Genomic DNA, 25,226 nt, shown 5'->3' on the forward strand with positions numbered 1-25,226 from the left:
TTATGCCAGCATGTGAGTAAGTGGTCGTTTAAATGGCTGGCAGATCCAAAATGATGCCCATAAAAAACTGATGATTGATAAGGAGCTATTAGCATCTCTGTGGACTCCTTTAGAGATGACAGTGTAAAATTCCGGTTGATTTGTCAAAACTGTATTGGCTATTACCCGACATCTGAATCTGACATTAATGTCTTAGGCTCAAAACAGAACACTAAACAGCCATTTTACACCCACAGTTCCATCACTGGGCAAAGCAGCAACAGGATTTATCACATCACCAAGCTTCAGGTCTGTATTCCCTGCAGCACAAAAAATACTTTTTCAATATACTAAAGACAGAGGTACTTGATGTCCTTTATGTTTATATTGTACTGCATTGCTGATCAGATATCTGTATTTTATGTTTTACCACAATCACCGTATAACAAATAAAAGTTATACTGTAAAAGCACCAGGATAAAAGCATAAATGTTCACATGATTTTATAATCATGTCAAAATCTGTAGAGACAGTACACTAATGATTTAACAAATTATGATAGTGGATTCAAATAAACTGTATCTAACAATTTTGCATTGAAAACTATTCTTATATTTGCTACCTATATTGTTTTAGCCAATAGGAATGTTACTTAATGAATGTATTTATAATAATTTACTAACAAGTTGGGAATATCTTTGCAATTTAGACACATTGTTATACCAATCTGTATATATGTATAATATAATCATATATATATATATATATATATATATATATATATATATATATATATTATATATATAGTATATATAACTGTCAGTTTTGAACACTAGGGGAAGATATCAGGAACATGGATTCATGTTTACTTGAAAATAATTCCTTCAGCAATAAAAGTGCCTTATTTTCAACCCGAACTTCAGTCTACTTGTGTCACCTTTCATACTGACGGTTGGCTACCACAATCAAATTCGGAACTTATCGTTCACTATATATATATATACACTCTCTCGGTACATATTACCATCTGATAAAATGTTTATTTAAAATTTTTAAAGCACATGTCTCTGGTTTCGCAATAGCTCAATATCGAGGGCTTTCAGACAATTACATTTGACAGAAGAAAGAGTGAAAAACCACGGAGTACTAAGACAGCTGTGAACGATACTGATCACAGCCACATCTCAAGGTCACAGCAGTTAAATCTTGTATTAGAACTCAGCCTGTCACATCCAGTATCTGGAAAGATTTCAAGTTGACATTTCTTTTACATATCTAAACATTGGGCTGCAATGTAATGACACCTCAGTTCGATGCCCCAAAGCATTATTAAATAGATCAATCATTTATGTAAGCTTACCATGTGCATAAGTGTATCCATCAGTTGTATACCAGACACCTGGTGTTATTATGCTTGGAAGTAAGTGGCTTATACGTGTAGGTAGACAAAGAACTAAAGATGTAACCCCCTTTTGCACAGTATTTATGGGACTGTACCTACAGTCAGGATCAACTACCTGTTAAATGTTGAACACCTTTTTGTTGGTTTAAAAAATGTGGGACTTATCAAGTACTTTCACTAAAATGTTATCCCATGATATCATAAAATCTTATTTTTGTTGTCAGCAGCAGCAATTTTGTTTTCAAAACATGATACGCAACAACTACTGTGATGGAAGTCAACAACTATTCCACTGACTGCTTAAAAATGATAAATTCATATCCTTCCTTTAAACTTGTCATGGTTGCTTGAAGATGATTCAAAGGCCTTCTCAAATCTGTCGTGCAGAACACCCCAGTCTTTTCTGAGAATTCATGCTGCTTTACAGAATGCTGAAACACCAATCAGTACAGCCATAGTGTAGAAAATATATGCAGGACAAAAAGAGCATCTCACAGTGCCCAGAGATGGAACATGTTGGTGAATGCAGTCAGGGCTTTGACTTTATAATGCAGCTAAGTTACTGTGCAAAGGTTTTCAATCAATGAATTTTTTTTTTTTTAATTTGTGCTATTAAATTGTTACTTTTAAATGTGCCGACTTTTAAGGCAATACTCTTGTCATGAACAAATATTTGAAATTGCTTAAGTGCTTTTTTCTTTCTTTTTTTTTAATAGAGATTGTTAAATTACCAGAAATTGTGTATTTCGGTCTTATTATTATTGACTAATGCTCATGTAATGTTTGTATTTAACATGCTTTCTTCAATTATCTTATAATAAGAGTATATTTCGATTATTTTATGAATCTGCCAGTTCTCTCACAGATGATAGCTGCATCAGAGTTGACAGATGATTCTCATTGCACCAGTTCAGTGAAGTAATCCGTTACATGAATTTCAAATTAAGTACTGAAAACTTGTTTGCCTGAGGAAACCCTGCAGTTTACAGAATCTTTAGCTTTAAAAGTTAAGTATAAAATCCCCTAGTTCATTTGACCTCAATTTAATATAATTTCCTGTGCATTTAATTAAGAATTAATGTTCCTGCTGAAACAAAAATTGACCCTAGTGGAGGATATTGTTGCTTTTACAAACTGAACAAACTCTTTTTTTTGTATGAAGACGTTTTTTTTTTAAATGTGTTTTTTAGGTTTTATTTTGGACTGAATTGCTTAAGCTACCTGAAATGTATGTTGCCGTTTGAAATGAGTTTCAAGATTCTACACTGTTCTTAGCTCATAAAGGAGGTCTACCTGTGGGATAATGACCACTCTACTGAAGCCTGACTGGCTGAGATTACTTTTTTTTTTTTTTTTTTTTTTTAAAGTAAATATGTAAAGTGTCTCACACGCTGTAGCCTCCTTGTTTAGTGCTCCAATTAATGATGGATAGTCACATTAGGCTTTCTAAATTTCAAAATATTTCTGAAATAATGCCTAACATTTTTCCTGAGTTACTTAATGCAAAACAGTGAGGATTCAGGTGATAGCAGATTACAGTCTATGCTAGTAAAAGGGGTCCTAATTGTCCACCTGCCATACAGTATTTTCTTATTGCCCATCATGATTGCAGACAAAGGCCCGCAATTACCTGGACAATACTACACTATTGTTCATGATTAACTGTATTTCCACCACGAGCACTATAACACGCACTGTTTAATTTTTTTTCCCAGAGTAAAACTGGTTTAAAAGACATCGCAAAAGGACACTTGGTTCTGTATCTCCAGCCAAGCCCCACCCCTTGATCACTGTATTTTTTACATACCTCTTTATAGACGTGGATACTGATAAATCCTCCTGATCACTCGTTTTATCACCAAACCTCAATAATGTGGTCCAAGTCATTATTATATTATTATAACATCAAATAAAAGCTTTGTAAATGTCTGTGATATTCTTTGAGCGCTGGATGCAGAAGCCCCTACCTCCTTTGTTATGTCTGTGTTATCTCTGTAATGCATGGGGCTATGAGAAACACCCTTTTTCGGTTTTATTCGGCTCCTATCGGTCTCACTCGGCCATTGAAAGTTTTTCTCTGCTTCTTCCAGAGAAAAAATAACTAGAGTGCTTTATGTCTTTCTGATGTCGGACCCTGTCCGACATCGGACTGGAAAGGGAAAATTGTAATGTCAGACCTGGTCCGACATAGGACCGGCAAAGGGTTAAAGATAGGGACTATTATTCCAGGAACGACCAGTGGATTAAAATGGAGCAAGACACACCGCTGTATTGCCTGTTAGTTAATATTTACTGTCTTTTGTCATCAGACCATATAGAATAGATATAGAAATAAAATACCACTGCACCTGGATTACCCGTTTATTGATCACCACAGCACTCCTGAACCTGCACACTTAACCACTTTGCCACAATTACCCATTACTAGTACACCTTTAAAACTGATATCTCATGTGACACTACTTAGTTTCACTGGCATGGTGTTTCTTTTAAAGAGTCAGTGGGGGTGATGTAGGGATACATGCAAAGTGATTCAGTGACCCTGCATATTCACTTTGTTTGGGATACGGTGGTAAGGTGTAATTGTCTGACTCCGCAGGTCATCCTAGACCTAACAGCTGAATTTCACATTTTCCTCACCTGGTTGACTGTCTTCCTTGTAACACTGACTATCTCCACTAAAGAGGATCACATGGCCGCTTTGGTAGCATAACTGATGTTGGCTGAGGCTTTTCCAAACAACTAAATTTCATGCTGAGTGACCTCAGCCACAAGGACTCTCAGTTCCTTCTCAGAAAACTTTTTTTTTTCTTTTCCGTGAGCCAAGAGGACTTTGCTACCCTTCCTCTGATACTTTTTTGTTTGGTTTGATTTTCGCGCTCTACAAATCTCATTCAGCACCTACTGCTCTCTTTACTCCTGACTCACCTTACCTCTGGGTTGTAAGTGCAGTCGCTAAATAACCCGATGTACAGGCAGCTGTCATTGAGGCCCTCGTTATCATTATTGCAGCTCATTATTTGTGCATGTTGAGTAACCTGCATTTCACTTAAGCTTACATAGGCTGCAGTGCAAAAAATAATTGCCTGGCCGTTAGGCAATTTGGATTTTGCAGCCACATTTGTTTGCACTACGCCTATCCTTACATCAGCCCCAGTATGTCTATATAAATTATAACAATACAGCCAGATGTACCAGGCTTTAATGTTGTTTATGATGTTTTGGGTTGACCTGAATTACATTTGTGTGTATTATGAACCGGTTTGAGAATGACTACTGAAACGGTAACTGTATAAATTTAATACTGAGCCCAGATCATACATAATTGGCTTCATTAGATACCTAGTGGGATTTGTATATTAGCACTATGCATTACAGGAAATAGCTATTTTGAGTGTTGCTTCTTCCACTGCCAATGATGAAGTATTTGAATTGCAGGATACTACTACTGAGGTGAGCAGGTAAATCTTGATTCCTGCAACCTTTAGTTTGCAGCTGCAGGCCTGCTCTCGTAGCTACTGGTTTCAGGATTAGAAACAGCATAAAGAAGTCAAATAAAATATTTAGCTTTCACATGCATTATTACACTGTTGCATTTGTTTGCAAATGATATTTGATGTTGTTCCAAAAGAAATGTGCTATGAGGTGTCCACAGGAGTTTTTCAAGGTACAGTAGTCTCAGCGTATAGGAACACCTCCTAAGAGAACACTTCGCCTAAGAGAACACCCTTGTGGTAAAATTGATTTCTCTCATTGTAAATGCTCCACCTAAAGGAACAGGAACTTCACTTAAAAGAACACCTTTTTGGCACCACTACTGATTTGTTCACAACTATACAGTACTGTTTTGTAACCTGATAACTCATCATCATCATCATCAAACTCAATTAAATTCAATTGGTTTATTCAATCTTTTCATAAGTGACTTGTCAGTGTGAGAGTGTCTTGAGGCAAAACGATTGAATTATTCAATCTTTCCAGAGCTGCCGTCATATCATTCTCTCATTTTGTATTCTGATTTCCACGACTGTACCTCATTGTTACAAAATGGCATGTAAAAAACGGCGAAATGCATCACTGTTTCTTTTGCTACAAAAGGTTGTAAATTGATCGAGCTCCTGAATAAAGCCTGAAATCAGACACAAGTCGCCTAGCAATTTGGTGTTTTCCGTTCTGGAAATATGTGCATGTCTTGAATATCTTGCCGAGTATCACAAGCAGGAGATTATGGAATTGGTAAAACAGTCTGGTTGCTTGTCAGTGGTCGCTAACGTGTCGACTTATGCAAAAGATCAGTATGGGTTACACATTTTATTTGTTTTACAAGACCTAACATTTACCTACAGGCTGTTAATTACAACACAGTTTCACAAGCTATTGTAAAGTGCTTGAGTAACTTTGGTGTTAACTGTTTGCGTTCCTATGTCGGACCAGGTCCGACATTACAATTTTCCCATTCCAGTCCGATGTCGGACCCTGTCCGACCTCATCAAAAAGACGTCAAGCACAGGTCTTTAGTAGTTTATTTTCTCCAGAAAAAGCCGAGAAAGCCTTTAAATGACCGAGTGAGACTGAAAAAAAAGAGGCGTATCTCATAGCCCAATCCACTATAGAGATAACACAGACATAACCAAGCTCAAAGAATATCACAGACATTTGCAGACCTTTTTGAGATGTTATAATAATAAAATAATGACTTGGATCACACTATTGAGGAGTTTGATGATAAAACGAGTGATCAGGAGAGGATTTATCAGTATGCACGTCTATAAAGAGGTATGTGAAAAATACAGCAAACAAGGGGTGGGGCTTGGCTGGAGATACAGTACTGCATATCCTTTTGCGATGCCTTATAGTCCTGTTTTACTCAGAAAAAAAAAAATTTAAACAGAGTGTGTAAAATAAACAGCGCGTGTGAAAATAAACAGCGCATGTGAAAATAAATTGCACCTGACAAGTGCTGAATAAATGGACTGAAAAGGGTTAATTTTGACATCAGTACATTTATCTATACATTTGCTATTTAAAAAATAAAAAATAAAAAATCTGTACACATATTTTATTATAGTGGCTTTAAGCTCTCTGGGGGGCCATTTCACCCTGAAATTTTGTTTTGGTAGGGTTAGTCAAATCCCCTTTTTGTGTTAGCAGAGAGTAAACCTCTGGATAATCACAACCTAGTGTTATGGCATGTGGAAACTTGGGAACAACCACAAATCATATCACAAGCTTTTCTGTGGATTTCAACTTTTACTACACAGGTTGGACAGTAATTAATTTCACCATGCACACACATAATACTGGTTTTGTGATCCTGTACCAGGTGACTAGTTTTCATAAGATTGCTGGAAACCAATGTTATTGCACTTCCCGAATCAGTTAGAGCTTGTGCCTTCTTCCCATTTATTATAAATCAGTACCATAAATTAATTACCAATCCCATTTACCAGGCTAACCACTTCACACTGATAATCTGTTACCCCCAAGTTACATTGCATTGGTTCTTGTTCATTGGGCCACTGAACAGCAATATGTCCAAATTCTTAGCAACAAAAACACTTATAATTTTTATAAGGGTCTAGGCTTTTATGAAGCCACTTTTTGGCCACCACACTTCCCTAATCCCTTTGCGGTCCAGGACAGCTTTTCCGTACACCTATCTTCAGTTCAGTCTTACTAGGGCTCTTGGAGTACTGGTCCTTCGGACTCTGGGTTCGCCAGGTGCTCCTCGGGAAATCCAAATCAGATGTGTGTGTAAGTTCCTCAGGTGCCAGGTGGCGCGCCACCAAGAAAACCAAATCCCCAAAAGTGGCAGGTTCAACTTGGCCAACCCATTTCCAAAGGGAGGATGGCAGAGCTCGGAGACACCGGTCCATCACCAGGATTTCAACTATTCTGCTGCCACTGTTTTCCTTTGGCTGTAGCCGCCTCCTCGTGAGATGTATGAGGTTGAATATCTGCGACCTTGAGGCTCAACCATCCTTGTAACTCCAGGCATGCAATCTTTGGCCCCGGACTGCTGTGGTTACTCCTGCCCAGGCCAGGATCTCTGCTTTGAGCTTGCTGCAATCCGCTTCTGGTGTCAAGTCGTGATGCGCTTTGTGGGCATCACCGATGAGAAAGGGGGCCACGAAACCTGCCCACCGGGACTGGGCCAAGTACTCCCGTGCATCTGTCCTCTCAAATGCCAGCAAGAAAGCCTCCACGTCATCCTCTGCCATCATCTTCTGTAAGATATGACTTGGTCTTACAACTTTAGCACCCTCACCTGTCGGTGATGTTGTGATTGCTGAGATGTGTCCTCCTAGCTCCTGTAGTGCTGCTTACCCCTGTGTAATTTGGGTAATCATCATCTGGTTTGTTTGTTGATGGGCTGTGAATTGTTTAGGCACTGACTTGTTCCATTTGCGCTCTGTTTGTCTTTTGCTGAGTGGCAGTTGCCTGTATCAGCGCTTTAAGGACGTCTTCCATTTTATTTCTTTTTTTTTGTAGTTCAGTGCTAGGTCAATAGGAGGCGCAATCCCACCCTGCCACCACGTGTAGTAGCGTGACTGGTGGTCAAGGCAGACAACAGCAGGAATAGCACTCACCCAAAGATAGGACTGTGGTTTGAGCACTTTTGCACACTTTTTTTTAACTCAAAGACCCATACCCTATCGCCCTCTAGTGGTTAATCCACTGATACTGCAGCAAAACTACTTTAACAGGGAGAGCTCTGGTCGTTCTCAGACTTATATATCTGCTGTCGCACACTTTGTTACAGCATACACTTTCCTATTGCTTTTCTCTTACTTACTCTGTAAGTACCTGTTTCCACCATTTTTTCTTTGTTTGAATTGGCTGGTTTATTTATTTATTCATTTTCATTATTGTTTGCTGCTGTATCATTTGCAAGACATGTTTTTTATAACCTTACAAAGTTGTATTCTTAGAGTTTTAAAAAAGTACATTTGTTGTACAGCAATGCATATATTACATCTTCAGCACCATCATACAATATTACCAAGTTCCAGCAGATGGCAGCAAAATGCCACTTTCTGCAGGAGTTTTTGTAAGCAGTTCATAGTTTATTAACTATTCCTATTTAGGAATAACTTTACTATATTTATTCCTATATTTATAACTTTTTCTATAAATCAAAACAAAAAAGTTATTTTGAAAAAATAAATGAATATATATATATATATATATATATATATATATATTATATATATATATATATATATATATATATATATCACTGATATGTTGTGGTTTTAGCCCATAATTTCAATATTACAATATTCCATATTGAATGCATAAATGTCTCTAAAGATACTAAGGGTACACGGTCCAAGTTCAATTTTAAAAAAAGTGTCAAAAAAGCACTGTACTTTATCTTAAACTTTAGATGCAGCTGCACCTGAAGTGACTGCTCAATGCATGGTCAATCAGGGACCAATTCCATTAACCCTTTTGAGCAGTGAGTTCTAAAATGCACTGCCGGAGTGAGTTTTTTTTCTGTCTTCTGCATGTGCTTGATTATTACGAAAACAGTGTACAAACAAGCTGAAAGCTATATTTCTGTATGTATGTAATGAACACTGACGAAATACAGACAAACCATGTTCACCGTAAATAAATAAAACAAATATATTTTTTATTTAGTTTTGACTAAAAAAATAATAATATGTAAGCAACAAACAATAAACAACGGTGTAAAACAACCACAGCAACAAGTCCTAACAAAAAAAAAAGGGGCGGGAGAGACGTGAATAAATCATATCCGTGTAAACAGGTTGTAGGGGCGGAGAGAGTGAGAGTGTCTAGTGCTTCAGTGTATGATACTCCTTGAAGCATGGAGCAATGCACAGAGCTTGACGCCGCCTCTTCACTGTCACTTGATGTTGATGGTAAATATTCTTTGCTTATGTCTTCACTGACACACTCACTGGCATCCGATTCAGTGGAATAATTGTATGTATTTGAATTTAAATCTCACTGAGCAATTTTCACCGGTTTACAACCACTGTTGACATTTTTGTGACTGGGTTTATTATATGTAACTCAGTCAATATCTGGCAGAGGGTGCAGGAGACCAATAAAAGGTGTTAAAGAAACCTAGTGTTACAATATCATGTGATCAGGGGTTTTGTAGGCTCAGTAATTTAACGTTTAACGTTCATACTAGTCAAAGGGTTAACAAAGTGGTGGCGGCCAAACTTGTATAAAATGAAAATGAATCTGCCATGTAAAAGACGAGGCATTTCATGTGCATGAAAACACGGGTCAGAATCTGATGTGAAAACAGCTCTTGCCACAAGATTGTGTACGTATGTGTAGCCACACCAAATTAAACCTATAAACACATGTCCGTTTCATAACTAACACACACAGGGCAATCTGCAGCCCTTTCTAGGAACGCATAGTTAAACACTGCTTATCTAACATCTCAGTAAACAGTGCTTTCTTTTTTATATATATAATAGTTTTCAGTTACACAATAAATTACAGACATATTTTACAAACAACATCATGAATGTATTGTAATTGGGTTTGTTTCTGTCACATTAACGTGTATCCATAAACTGTGTTAAGCACTCCAAACTTGTGTACTACACCTGTTAAATCGATGCTGGGACTTGCTTTAATAACTTAACTTGCATGTTTTTGTATCTTAAATTTAAAGGGGAAGTGAACTGGTGGGACTGTGTGTGTTAAAATTATTCATCAAGTGCTAAAGATAACATTTATCACTCAAATACCCTTGTATTTATCATATACCACAATAAAAGACTTTTAAAACTACGCAACCGGCACTTAAATGTTGCTGTGTTCTGTCATATTGACAGTTTTCCCATGACGTCAATGTTTAGACCGCTCCACCGATGGGTGTAAGCAAAGTCTCACAAGAGCACTGGAACCGAATGACTTTGAAGAGTTACAATCTATTGGTAAAAACGTTCTGCATGAATTATAGAGCGTCAAATAGGCCCTATTGAAACTGAAAGAAAGGATTGAGATTCCTGGGAATCTGATCCAGCTAGTGAGAGATCGGGATCCTGACAAACAGCACACAATATCTGGTGCAGCTGCTGTAACTGCTAGGGCTGTCAGTTAACCATCAAAATAGCAATCGATTAATTGGGCACACAAAATATAATCATTTGAGTAAATATTGATAATTGTACTGCCCACATACCTTCCCGCTACTTCCATTCCTCTCCCGCTACGTTGTATTTTAATATCATTGCAGTTAAGTAAAATCTTGTGCACAACAATTAAACGCAAGGGGAAATTACGCCTTGGTAGCATCAGGAAAAAAAAAAAAACATTAACAACAAGCTTAAAGCATGCTTAACATACTAAAGAGTGTTACTAAAATATTTCCAAACAGACTACAGTACTTTGAAATGTAATCTATATAAAACTAGACATGGGTTTATGAAAAACGTCTTTTTTTTTTTTTTGTATTTAGTGACAGCTGCAGCATCATGGATTGCATCTTGTTAATACTGTACCACCTAACCTTCACTATCTGTGAAACACACAATGAGGAAATCCCTGTCTAAAACATCATCATCATCATCATCATCATCATCATAATAATAATAATAATAATAATAATAATAATAATAATAATAATAATGATAATAATTGATTGATTTACAGCAAATGCAGACTCGCTATAGGTCAAGTTGATTGTTACTCCAAACTTGCGTTTAACATCACTGATTGTTTATTTTTATTTTATTTTTATTTATTTTTTTAGCGTTATTGAATATTGTTAAATATTCATTATATAAGCGTTCATTTTGAAACTCCAATGAAGCGCAAACTGTATCAGTCAGTTTTCTTCAATGTCCACAACTTATCAATTTATTTACATGCTGTTTGCCAGGAATACAAGCCTATCACCCTGGTCTGCATACAAGGTGGCACGTTTTTTATACACAGAGGGGCGTACTTACAAAGCATTTTCTAAACTTATTCGCTGGTAGGATGAAACACTGTAAATAGCAAGACAGGGCGTTCGGTGCAGTTTCGTTGATAAACTTAAATGATGTCATGAACTACGTGCTTTCAAAAATGTAATTATTTAAACGCTTATCCAGTACTTATATCAATGTCTATAATGAGGAATGGAATTGATTGAAAAATCGATTTCCGATTTCGTCGAAGCAGCCCTAGTAACTGCACAGTAATGCCTACTCGTGAGTAATGTGTTTGTTTTGAATTTGCTCGCATACAGCACAGAATTCCTGAAAAACTGTGGGGTTACAGATCAAGCTGATTGTCACTCCTTCACGCAAAATGCCAGTTTAAAAATGGTGCGCCTGGACAGAGAGGTGCTGGACACTGCACTGCTGCTTTTTACAGACACTTGAGCTGACTCTGCGACCTGTCACAAGCAGGTAGCCTGTGTTTGTATTTATGTGTTTCATAATTCTCGTACGCATTACATTATTACTATAATAATATAATAATAATAATAATAATTAAAATAATATTAATAATAATAATAATCCTTCTTCATAGGTAGAAAATACATATAGTTTAGCTTTCATTGTCGAAAGTACTGACGCTGTTAAATTATTATTATTATTATTATTATTATTATTATTATTATTATTATTTATTTTTTATTTATTTATTTAACCTTTATTTAGCCAGGTAAGTCAATTGAGAACCAATTCTCATTTACAATGGCGACCTGGCCAAGAGGCAGCATCAATACAGCAAATATACAACAGTCATAATAAAAACAACAAAAACAACCCACACAAAAAAAGAAACATGTCAGCAAGCGCAGATATCAATGAACACGCTTTCAATCTGCGCGTAAACACATTCACTGAGATAAAACTATCTAGTTTCAGTCTTCGTTATAACTCGTTCCAGACATTACTTGTAATAGTTTCTTTCTCACGAACCATTATTCATTCTCCCATTACCGCAAGTGCTATTCAAAGATCTGATCCAAAAATCTGCTTTGTACACAGACACATTTTCATGATCTGGCTAATAATGAGCCGGGATCCAATCTTTTTTTTTTTTTTTTTTTTAAAACCCACAGTACAACTGGCCCCAGGCTATTTATTGATGCCAAGTGCATTTACTTTACTACTAAGTAATACGAACATTTGAAAAAATTACTTTGGTCTAATGTTATAACTTCTCCCGTTGCCTTCTCCAACCAGTAACATCACAGGAGGGATTTCCAGCAATGGCAGATTACAGTTTGATAGACGGTGGGATTTAAACAGCTCGTTTGACATACACCAATCAAAAACAATCAAAACAAACCTGAGATTACATTGCTTTCCCATCTGTCTTATCATTTACAAACAAACCGAGAAGAGTTTCCTATCCCCTTTAAAAGAATTAAAGCATGGATGTGCAACTTGTGTAAAATATTGAAGTGTGTTAACACACTGATTAGAACACACATTTCACCCATGCTTTGAAACTTAACACAAAAATACAGAATCTGGAATGCAACAACTGTTTGCAAACCACTTTTTTTAAGCCTGGGTGAGGGTCTGGAGAACACAACAGTACTGCACGGTGGTTTCATTTGTTGAACAAAAGGAGTCCATGAAGACAAAAAAGGCTATTTTTTTTCACTTTGTTTTACTTTTATAATTCACAGTGGTATTGAATTTTGTTTATCAATAAGAACATAAGAAGAACATAAGAAAGTTTACAAACGAGAGGAGGCCATTCGGGCCATCTTGCTCGTTTGGTTGTTAGTAGCTTATTGATCCCAAAATCTCATCAAGCAGCTTCTTGAAGGATCCCAGGGTGTCAGCTTCAACAACATTACTGGGGAGTTGATTCCAGACCCTCACAATGCTCTGTGTAAAAAAGTGCCTCCTATTTTCTGTTCTGAATGCCCCTTTGTCTAATCTTCAGGCTGAAAAAGTCCCTTGGGTCGACACCGTCAATACTTTTTAGAATTTTGAATGCTTGAATTAGGTCGCCACGTAGTCTTCTTTATTCAAGACTGAACAGACTCAATTGTTTTAGCCTGTCTGCATATGACATGCCTTTTAAGCCCGGAATAATTCTGGTCGCTCTTCTTTGCACTCTTTCTAGAGTAGCAATATCTTTTTTATAGCGAGGTGACTAGAACTGCACACAATATTCAAGATGAGGTCTTACTAGTGCATTGTACAGTTTTAACATTACTTCCCTTGATTTAAATTCAACACTTTTCACAATGTATCCGAGCATCTTGTTAGCCTTTTTTATAGCTTCCCCACATTGTCTAGATGAAGACATTTCTGAGTCAACAAAATCTTTTTCATAGATTCCTTCTCCAATTTCAGTATCTCCCATATGATATTTATAATGTACATTTTTATTTCCTGCGTGCAGTACCTTACACTTTTCTCTATTAAATGTCATTTGCCATGTGTCTGCCCAGTTCTGAATCTTGTCTAGATCATTTTGAATGACCTTTGCTGCTGCAACAGTGTTTGCCACTCCTCCTACTTTTGTGTCGTCTGCAAATTTAACAAGTTTGCTTACTATACCAGAATCTAAATCATTCATGTAGATTAGGAATAGCAGAGGACCTAATACTGATCCCTGTGGTACACCACTGGTTACCACACTCCATTCAGAGGTTTTTCCTCTAATAAGTACTTTCTGTTTTCTACATGTTAACCACTCCCTAATCCATGTACATGTGTTTCCTTGAATCCCAACTGCGTTCAGTTTGAGAATTAATCTTTTGTGCGGGACTTCTAGACTAATACCTTAGTCTAGAACAAGGATTCTCAAACTCGGTCCTGGGGACCCCCTGTGGCTGCTGGTTTACATTCCAACTGAGCTCTTAATTACTTAACTAGATTCTTAATTGAACTGGTAATTTACTTAATTACACCTTTTTACTTGTTTTCAGCTCTTGAACAGTTGCAGATTTCAAGTTAGGTATAAACAGAGGAAAAGGGTCTAAAGATGTATATATATAATGTTACACAAAAAACAGACAAGTTAAACAAAAGTCAAGCATTTAGAAAATGAATGATATAATATAATTTTCTTATTCCCTTTTTTTGTATGAAAGCGGCTTTTTCAAAATTAACCAGCTTGTCAGTGGCATTCATCCCCAGTGACAGCTGTGAAGATCTATATCCACTGTCAGTTGACAGATGGTCAGATGCCTTCAAATATCCATAGACTCTAGCCAGACCAAGTTTCATCATAACTGATTGATGCAAAAACAGTGTGACAAAGATGGAAAACAGACAATCCAGGTGCTCTGTATACCACCAGACACATGTCCCCAGCAGAGTCCATCACAACTGGGCAAGCAGTTCTTTAGATATATGCAAAACTCTAAACTTACATATTGAAATCTTCCCTACACCTCCAGGTTATGATACACTAAATATATGGAAATACAGCCTCCATCACACCCCCAGGTAATAGCAAGTTTCATCACAATGTGACAAGCTTTTCACTAGATATATGCATACCTCTAAAACGATATACAAAAAGATTGTCAGACAGATAGACAGAAAGACAGAGACAAACAACATCCTTATACCCTGAGATTTGATACCTTTGCTAAAAGAACACAATTTGTAAGTTTCATCACAATGTCACAAGTGGTTCCCTAGTCCCTAGACAATATATGAAGACGTAAAAAGGAATGTATTTACTGTACACCCATCTGCACTGTATCCCCAGGCAGGGACATGCTTACCTGGAGGGAGATAATAAATGGCAACATGCTGGCCAGTGGGCACATTGTTTGCAAATGAACAGTCAAGTATACCTAGTTGGAGCAAAGCATTATCCCTAGCTATTTGTTCATGCAAAACATGTATAATTCATTGCTGCACAAAGAACTATAATTAGTGAGATAAATATGCAAATCACAAAAAACGCAATAACCTTTTGGAGAAGTATCTCCAGAACAAACACTATTTTGTATTTCCAGCTGTATTTTCCTAAATACTAGGGGCATCCAATTCTGCTGACTCATATGCTGCCACACAATTCCTGATTGAGAAGCCCTTTGGCATTCTTATAAGCAGTCTTTGATGCCTGCAGTAGATCATTCTGATGTTGTACTACAGCATAGCCCAAGGTTTCGACCTGTGGGGGTTGGTAGCTTGCACGCACATGTATAGATTCATATGCCACAGCATCAACATATTGAAATGGGGAAGAAAAACCTTTACAAAAGGGTCAGTTTAGTGGAAAGAGTTAGAAAGTAAATATAAATGGTGCAATGCCCTGTACAGTTTAATACTACCATAAAACTTCAAATAATTGCCAGGTCTCAAATAATCGCCTGTCTCCAATATGCGCCGGCTCTGCTGGCAAATATTGTAAATAAACGGCGGGTCTCTATTAAACGCGGGTCTCTGTCATTGCCATTGAAGCTGAGGAAGATGAGGAGGAGCATGAGGGTAATGAACTGCTAATAAGTGACAGCGATGAAAGTGACTCTCAGGATTAATAAATAATAATACTAGTAGAAAATGAAATTTAAGGTAGGCCCACATGTAATGCATATTTGTTTAATGCATTTATTACATTATTAACAGTTTTGATCATTTTAAGGGTGCTGAAAGCAGGCCAGATTCAAACCTGTTGGTGTATTTTAACATGTTTTGTTGTTTTAACAATGCAAGTTTGACATTAAACAATGAATTATTTTTGACAAGTATACTTATTGCTTTTATTGTTAATTTTTAAAAACATTTTAGTTTTATTATTATTATTATTATTATTATTATTATTATTATTATTATTATTATTCACATCGGGTGTGCGGCCACAAGACCATTCTGGTATCTACCCGACAGAATCTTTTTAACTGTTTATTATTATTATTATTATTATTATTATTATTATTATTATTATTATTATTATTATTAACAATGGTAGATCTAATTCAGTTTTTAAATACAAATTCGTATACTTCTGTTTGTTCATTTTCCAACATTTTGTATACCGTATCATTGTTAACCAGTGCATATAAAAAGGCTGTAATAATACTTTTGCTTTATACTTGAGGGTGTACAATACAATGTCATTTTGTCATAAAACAAAACTGTTAGTTAGTTCCCACTGACACACAGCCTTTTAACAAAGTTGCTGGAATGTTTATATTGAGTTATGATGTTGCTATAAGGTTGTGTGTTAGTGGTTTCTAAATGACCACATGAAGCATGTGAAGCTAGTGATCTAATATAAACGCCAGTCTCTAATAGTAGTCTCTGGCTAAGAGAACACCCCTCAGGAAGCAAGCAAAGTGTTCTTTAAGCCTAAGTGTTCTCTAAGACCGAGTTGACCACCAGACACAACATGCCAAGGCCAATCACAATACAAATCAAGAAATACAAATTGATTTATTACTTATGCCATGACGCATGTGCATCAACATATGGAATTAACAGAATAAGAAAAAAACAATAGGCTAGTGTATGTTAATAAACTGTAATAATAAACTGGCAACTAAATTAACAAAGCACCCCTACATACAGTAAAAATGCAGCAGCAGCTCTAACAGTAATTATCAATATGAGAATTCATTTTAACACAATGGTTATTAACACAGCACCTGTACACACTTTAAAAAAATGCAGCAGCAGCAGCGTTAGATTACTCTCGTGATGATAAGTCAGTTTTGAAAAGATTGAATAAACAATTTGAATTTGACGATGATGAGTTATCAGGTTACAAAACAGAGCTGTATCAGATTTGAATTGGTATCGTTGCCAAAAAGATGTTCTTTTGAGCAAAGCTCCTGTTCCTTTCGCCAGAGCATTTACAAAGGGAAACTTTACATTTTACCACAAGGTTGTTACCTAAGCCAAAGTGTTCTTGGGAATGTAAACTAACTGTTTAAACTAATGTAGAATGTTGTAAACAAAATCCACGGGATTATATTTATTTAAAAAATACTATATGTGGGAGGCAAGTTCGACCCTGGTGTGGAGCAATGTAATAAACCTTTAGTGGTTAAGATACATTGAATCTGACAACATGAGTTTACGTATGAAAAAACTAATGGATTTCAACTTATACCTTTACCTTAACTATCTTGTAAAATGAATGTATCTTTTAAGTTTTTATTTTGAGTGTGTTTTTAAATGGACAGCAGGAATCTTTTCTTTACAAATCTTTATGAAGTACAATACTGTATAATCATGGTGTATAACTGTATCGAGTTAGGTATATGAATCATCAAAACAGGTGGGCTGATATAATAGCTCAACCAAAGCAGACGGTCATTAAAACAATCAGAACACAGCTTTCGTGTTGCTGCTTTTGTAGGTGTATGAATACATATATTATAGGAGACAAAAAAAAACCCAAAAACATAAAAACTGTAATATAAATCATTCTGAATTATAGAATATATAATGCAGAGTTTGCTTGTGTAGTGGGTGAGGTAATAAGATATGTGTAATTAAGTAGCCACCAGATGTAATGGAATATATATTAACACTGCTGACCATACAACACTGAACTCTTCTTTGCTCAGATACTAAACAGTCAAACATCTTTGTTGCACTTTCACATAAAGCACAAAACACACTGTTTTCATCGCAAAGGCTTATACTGTATACTACAGCTGATTCCTGTGTAACGCTTGCATATCCATGCTCACAAACATACATAAATAAAGTAATTCAGATAAGTATTGATACCCTTTATTAACTGTAACATTATCCATGTAATACATGTTCATTGTGAGTAATGTTTGATTCCTGGGGTTCTTGGAACCTAACCCAATCTAAATTTCTGAAACTGCTGGATCGAGCTAATGAGGTGTGTGGAAAGAATAAAGTTTTCAAGTACTGAGAAGTTGAAACAGATATGTTGAGAAGAGTGGCAAAAGATATCCCATCAGGTTTGTGCAAAAGCTTTGTGCATGCAATAGAAAGTGATAAATTCAAAGTTGCTCATACCATATTTTACACTGCTAGTGCTTATGTTATCAAGATATTTATTTATTAAACATACTGTTGTTCCTTTTTTTGTATGTCGTGGGCTAGTTGATGAAATACAGAGGATGGATGGTGCCCACTTGAAGACTCCAGAGATGATCTGAATTAGCTCAATCCAGACGGTTGTCATGCTGATGCGCTGGGGAGACCGCACTGTGGTTGATCCCCGGAGCCAGCATCGCAGCTATTTTTATTATTATTATTAGGCTTCTAGCAAGGCTGGGAAGCCTATTGTTATTGTTAAAGTTTTTTCCCTCCCAAAACTTTAAACTGCTGCTTGGAATCTGTGTGACTGATCAGGTTCTGACTTGGCAGGTAACAAGCTGGATACATTGGCTATCAGATGCTGCAAAAATTGTGCTGCTGTGTCCCTGCAATTGGCACCCTGACGCATTTTTCGATAAAACCTTTCGAAATCTTCTTCTTGGGAACCGGTGAAGTGATTGATCTGACACTTGGCATATATCATCAGCATCCAAACCCGCATCACGTTTGCGAAGTTTCTGCGATAAATTTTAATGTCGAAATGGCTGCCTCAAACTTTAGTCCTTGACAGCAAACTGCTCTTATTTGAACACTGTTTAACCAACAAACTCCAAACTTGGTAGATATCATCCCATTGACCATGGGATACAAATCTGTGAAAATGGTGATGTTTTATAAAACAATATGGCCGCCAGGTGTACAATTATGTCTTAAATTTAAAACTGCCTCCGTTAACAAACTTTACCTGACTAACTCCAAACTTCACAAGTATCTTCCCTGACACTGTATCAATACAACTGACTTTTAAAAAAATGGCATTGACCTGAAACCAAAATGGCTGCTTGATGCATTTTTTTTTAGAAACCTTTTGAAATCTTCAGCTTGGGAACCAGTGGAGCGACTAATGTAAAACTTGGAATATATCAGTAGCAACTAAACAAGCTTCAAGTTTGCAAAGCAGAAGTTGTTGCGATAAAGCTGAATGTCAATATGGCTGGCAGAAATTTTACTGAAACGTGCCCTTGACAGTAAACTGTTTAAACAACAGATTCCAAACTTGGTAAGAACTGTCCCGGTGACAACAGAATACAAATATTCAAAATGGTGATGTTTTAAAAAATAAGATGGCTGCCACACCTACACTTTCTTTATTCATTTAAAACTGGTTCAGTTTAAATATGGTTTACTTGAAAATTATCTTGCCTGTGTCAGTACAATTGAGTTTTTCTAAATCTTCTGGCTTGTTATCCTTATGCTTGTGAATTTCAAACTATTAAGCCTGCAGTGTGTTTTGCATAAGGCTGATTTTAACATCATTTAATTCTGTCTATCCCCTGGTAGATTACAATTCCAAGGCATGGAAATATTTTAACTGCAAATTACTTTTATTTACAATGGCTGAATTTGTTGCAGATGTATGTTGTATACAGTGTTGGTGATTAAAATCAAATTGGGTCTGGACCAAATGAAAACTTTGACCCACCTGCTAATTGTAAATTCTGTATACTCTTCTGACAAACAAAAAAGCCACCATCAGTGTCAGGCTTGTAATTTGAGATAAGTGGGTGGGTGAAAGCTTTGATCTGGAGTAAGCCTTCATTTAAATTACTTGATTTAAAAAAGAAAAATCATATTTAAATACTTTTTTTCTTTTACTATTTATTTCAAATAGTTTTTTTTTATAGAAAATGTAAAAGCAGTGAATCTCATCACTGTTTTAAGTGATATATAGCCACCCAAAATGTGTTTAAAGGAGAGAATATCACTTTATATAGCTGTGTATTTTAACAACACTCATCACTGAGACAGTATGTGTAATGGCTGTGGTGAAACTTCAGGCAAACCTTATTATAGTGCATATTTAGAAGATGCCACAAAGATAAAAAAAAAAAAAAAAGTGTTTTGTGCTTATGTGTTCATTGAGATTTAGAGTAATGTTTTGGTCCAATTTTGGTAAAATAAATTTGAACTGTATTAATAGTAACTGCTTGTATATTTCAATTTAAAATCTACACAAATCTGTGTGAAGAGAGTGGTTAGCCAACATCTAAATAGTAATGTGTATTAAATAAATAAATAAATAGAAAAAACACACACACACATACACATTTAAAAACTAATGTTTGTGCATCAAACAAAATGGCCCCATGATGCATCTTTGAAAAAAAAAAAATCTTCTGGAGAACCAGTGGTTGCTGATTTCAAACTTGGCAAATTGAGAAGTTTTTAAATCTTGCTGAAAACCTGGCCTGAGTCCTATGAATAGGGGTCTACCTAAATCATGATTTCGTGGAAATCCTGAAATTGAGGGGTCGCCGCGAAATTCACCTCTTTTAGGGGCTAATGCATACCGGGCAAGTACAAAGAGAGAGATAAAAATAAACCTTGTTTAAAACATTCAGTGAAGAGGGCAGAGCGGACGGGCACTGTTATGGATCTAGAGATTTTGTTGCAGCTGTTTGTTGATTCTATCAAGAATTAAAACTTTGTTGCAGAGTTTGATTCAAAAGTGGGATTGAAGACTTTGTTGCTGAGAGGAGAGTTTTGTACTGGACACTTCAACAGATTGAGTTTCCAAACCAGCGGACCAAAAGTCTAAGCTTCAAGGAACAGCTGAGTATAATTCCAGTTGCATTTTCCTTTCATGGAACTAAATGAATTAATTGTAACACATTCACATACACATGTTAATTATTTAGTTTTCACACCTTGCGTGTGAAATAACTTTTAGTGAAACTTGATGAAGTAACTGTAAGTAATCTACCTCATATTGTTATATGAAGAATTTATTTAAAAGTAAACTTGCTATATACTTAATCTATATAACATTAATAAGATTAATGTGATATATTCTTAAGATTGTCTGCATTATCTCAGATGTACTCTGTGCACTGGATGTCGGCATGTGTGTGTGTGTGTGTGTGTGTGTGTGTGTGAGTGAGAGGCTAGCTACTACTGCCTGATGCTGATGTTCTAGGAGTAAGGAGGTGTCATATTTCAACTGCCTTCTAGTCAAGCGTGAATGTAGTGAGAGGTTTGGAATTGTGTTTTCTGCTTAGAGACTTAGGCTTAGAGATTTACTTTCTAACTTTTCTGATTTCTGTTTATTGTTTGTGTGCTTAATAAAATGCTACTATTGATGCACTATTCCTTGTGTCTGCACGTGAATGTGTGTTCATAGTAAATCCTCGATCTTTACGACACGTCAATTTAAATATTGTTGGTAAGAGAACTAATCAATCCAGATATTAAATGATCAATTATTGAATTGTTCCTACAACATGAAACATACTTTTTGTATATAGGTATACAAATTTCAATTGCATCAGCCAAATCAATTAATATGGCATTTTTTCTGGCTTGCTATAAATATTTTTAATATTGATTTAAAAATATTTATTCCTAAATATATTTATTCCTCTATGCATAATTTAAATCATTTATTTATTTCTACCTAATACATTATTCCTTTATTTATTTTTAATTAAACGAGGAACTACAATTTATCAGAGATCAGAGATTTAGACAAGGAAGTTACATGCCACTCTTGTGTACAGTACATATCTACCAAACGGGAAACTTCATAATAGCAAATAGATCATTTTTTGAATCAGGCAGAACTTTCAGTTTTTCAGCAAAAGCAGGTGAGGCATGAATGTAAGCTTAAAAAATTAACGCAATTCAACAACTGCGCAGTGGTGCAGCAGCCTAAGGCTGTGTGCTCTTCAAGCACGGCATGTTGCAAGTTCAAACTACTGTTTTTTTTTGTTGTTGTTGTTGTTTGTTTTTCTTAATGTGATATATGCTCTTTTAAAACATAAATAAATAGCTTAATATAAATGTGGACATCATGCTTGCGATCCCTGGTTTACCAACATGTGGAATCATTTGATTGGTAGATGTCCAATTATTTAGCTTTTCTGTTTGAAAAGTCACCACACACTCTTAAAAAAGTAAACGGTAGAGGAAGAAAAAGGAGGAGAATAACAATTTGACCTTAGTTTAACGACTTATATCTCATTGTGTACAAGAGGTATTTACGTTTTCTTTTCACATTCGGTGTAAAAAAGTTTCAGACTTTTGGTACTGGAACAAATGGTAATTTGTGATTTCATTTTGCCACTACAACATGGTGAAAACAGTAAAACTCTTGGAGCTGTATAGAGACTAGGTAGTTTCAAAGAAGTTTTCTATCTTGTGCAAGGATCTACCGTTCCTCTCAATAAGACTAATGTACCACCTGCTGAACCTAAATATTTGTAACTGATATGTTTTGCTGGTGATGGATCTCTTTGTATTGAAAAGGATATATCTAAATGTATTTGCTACCCCGAGGACATACTGGAAACTACACATTTTTAAATAAATAAAATTACAAAAAAAATGAGCAAACAATGATCTATGTTAGTGACAATTTTGGGCTTTTGATCTGCTATAAATGTGTATTATATAGGATTTAGCATGATGAAAAACCTAACCAATATAATCTTTACTTGGATGTACTTTTTAATTTCTGAGGTATGCTCATGGTCCCGCTAACACCACCCTATTTAAAAACAAAACTATACTTTTTGGGTGGCAGACAAATGTCAGAAAAATGCATAAGAAACACTTCCTAGCAAATTCATCTTGTGTTAAGGCCAGAGGAGAGCTGTCTAGATGGATGCATCTATTACTTTTGACTGAGACAGTGTCAATAAAACTGACCTCATCTGACCTGGTGCAAGCAGGACCTGTCTGATACAAATGTTGCTGACACAACTAAGCTTTTTAAGCAAAGGGGTGTAAAAACTATAAAACAGCAGGTACATGGAGGTGTATCTGAAAAGCATCAAGATCCTCCAAGAATACACTGCAGCGGCGTGTCTGATGCTTCTTCCAGAAATTGGTAACTCATACCACTGCTTAATTTCTGTTAATAACTAGCGGCCTCATCATTGTGTTAATGATAATGACTATGATGTAAAGTGTAACTTTTGATTATTGGGAAACTTGTTAAATTCTGCTTAAATCCTTGTAGTGTGCGCTCATTCATAGAGAAACATAAATAATGCAGTTTCCTTACATAAGTACATTTGACACAACACTGTAAAACATTTAGGCTCAGATATTGACTTACTATAGACATTGATCATAAGTTGTAATAGAAAGTGTGCTTCTGCTTACCTCTACGAATATGAAGCAGGGTATAATGGAATAACTGCGCTGTGTGTTGTGTGAAGCCATGCTTCTTTCTTAGGTGACGTCAATGTTGCTTTGCGGAATCTAGAAAAGAACCATGGAAAAATTATTTAATATGAGTCTCAAAGATGTACCTGCAAAATAAAGGGTATGAGGGTTTTAGCAGAACAAACTACCTCATAAACAGATTTTGATAGTATTTTATTACTATTACCTGGCATTTCTTAATGGAAAAAAAAAATCAAGACGTGCTGCATTTGAATTGAAGCATGGTACATAAGCTGCATCAAATTCATTTGTGATGCACATTTCCTCCAGGGGTGTAGTATAACTGCATGGCTTTAATTTTGTTCTATGACTATTTGAAACAACCTTGATCGGTTTATAATTTAATGTAACAGTCTACTATCTTAGCCTATTGACTGCATAGAATTTTAACCACATGTAGCTCTTGCTGCAGTATGTAGGTATATAAAAAACATCCTACAACCCATGCATCTGCCAAGAGCTTACTCACCCATACAATGCTGTGACAGGCCTGCACATAGGAAAAGACAGGCCAAAAGAACTGAACTTCCATTGATTGTCTCATGTATTGATTATTCTGATTCCTAGCATGTTAGGCCATAAGAAATGCGGTGGAGACACACCCTGAAGCTTCAAGAACTCTCTGACATTTAATAGAAAAAAAGTGCAAGGTACTGCATGCAGGCAATACAAATGTGCATTATACATATCAAATGGGAGATACTGAAATTGAAGAAGGAATCTATGTAAAAGACTTAGGAGTTTATGTTAACTCAGAAATGTCTTCATCTAGACAATGTGGGGAAGCTATAAAAAAGGCCAACAAGAAACAAAAAACAAATCAATTAAAAATGAAAACCTGCAAAGTCTTCATTAAATAAGTATTACCAATTTTGCTATGACACTCCTAAATAAGCTCAGGTGCAACCAATTGCCTTCAGAATTCACACAATAAGTTAAACAGAGTCCATCTGTGTGCAATACAAGTGGGTCACATGATTTCAGATTAAATACACCTGTCTCTGTAAGGTCCCACAGTTGGGTAGTGCATTCAAAGCAAAGATACTACCATGGAGACCAAGGAGTGTTCAAAACAACTCCAGGATAAAGTTGTGGAAAGGCACAGATCAGGGGAGGGGTATAAAAAGATTTAAAAGGCACTGAATATCACTTGGAGGACCGTCACATCAATCATTAAGAAGTGGAAGGTATACGGCACCACCCAGAATCTGCTTAGAGCAGGCCGTCCTCCCAAACTGAGCAGTCGGGTAAGAACGTCATTGGTCAGAGAAGTCACCAAGGGCCAATAACAATTCTGAAAGATCTACAGCGTTCCATAGCTGAACTGGGAGAAACTGTCCATCTGTCAACATTAGCTGAGGTACTCCACAAACCTGGCCTGCATGGAAGAGTGGCAAGAAAGAAACCATTTCTAAAAAAAAGCCCAGCAAAATCCTGTTTGGAATTTGCAAAAAGGCATGTGGAAGACTGAAAAGATGTGGCAAAAGATGAAGTGGTCTGATGAAACAAAAACTGAACTATTTGGCCTAAATGCAAAACGTTATGTCTGGCGCAAACCCAACACAGCACATCACCCATGTAACACTATTCCCTACTGTGAAGCATGGTGGTGGCAGCATCATGCTATGTGGATGCTTTTCATTGGCAGGGACTGAGAAGCTTAGCAGGGTAGA

The 25,226-nt window shown here is 36.2% G+C and overlaps 1 protein-coding gene across 3 annotated transcripts in view; it reads right to left on the reverse strand.

Annotated features, from left to right (window-relative positions):
• Window positions 1-25,226, reverse strand: part of LOC121314656 (phospholipid phosphatase-related protein type 1-like) — a 91,553-nt gene that overhangs the window by 24,286 nt on the left and 42,041 nt on the right. For all 3 annotated transcript variants that reach the window (XM_041248131.1, XM_041248149.1, XM_041248140.1), the window contains one exon: window positions 23,491-23,589. In XM_041248131.1, the coding sequence (XP_041104065.1) occupies window positions 23,491-23,550 (60 nt within the window). In that variant the 5' untranslated portion in view covers window positions 23,551-23,589. The remainder of the gene's footprint in view (window positions 1-23,490; window positions 23,590-25,226) is intronic.

The sequence above is a fragment of the Polyodon spathula genome, chromosome 1 (assembly GCF_017654505.1).
Source record: "Polyodon spathula isolate WHYD16114869_AA chromosome 1, ASM1765450v1, whole genome shotgun sequence".
NCBI classification, from domain to species: Eukaryota; Metazoa; Chordata; class Actinopteri; order Acipenseriformes; family Polyodontidae; genus Polyodon; species Polyodon spathula.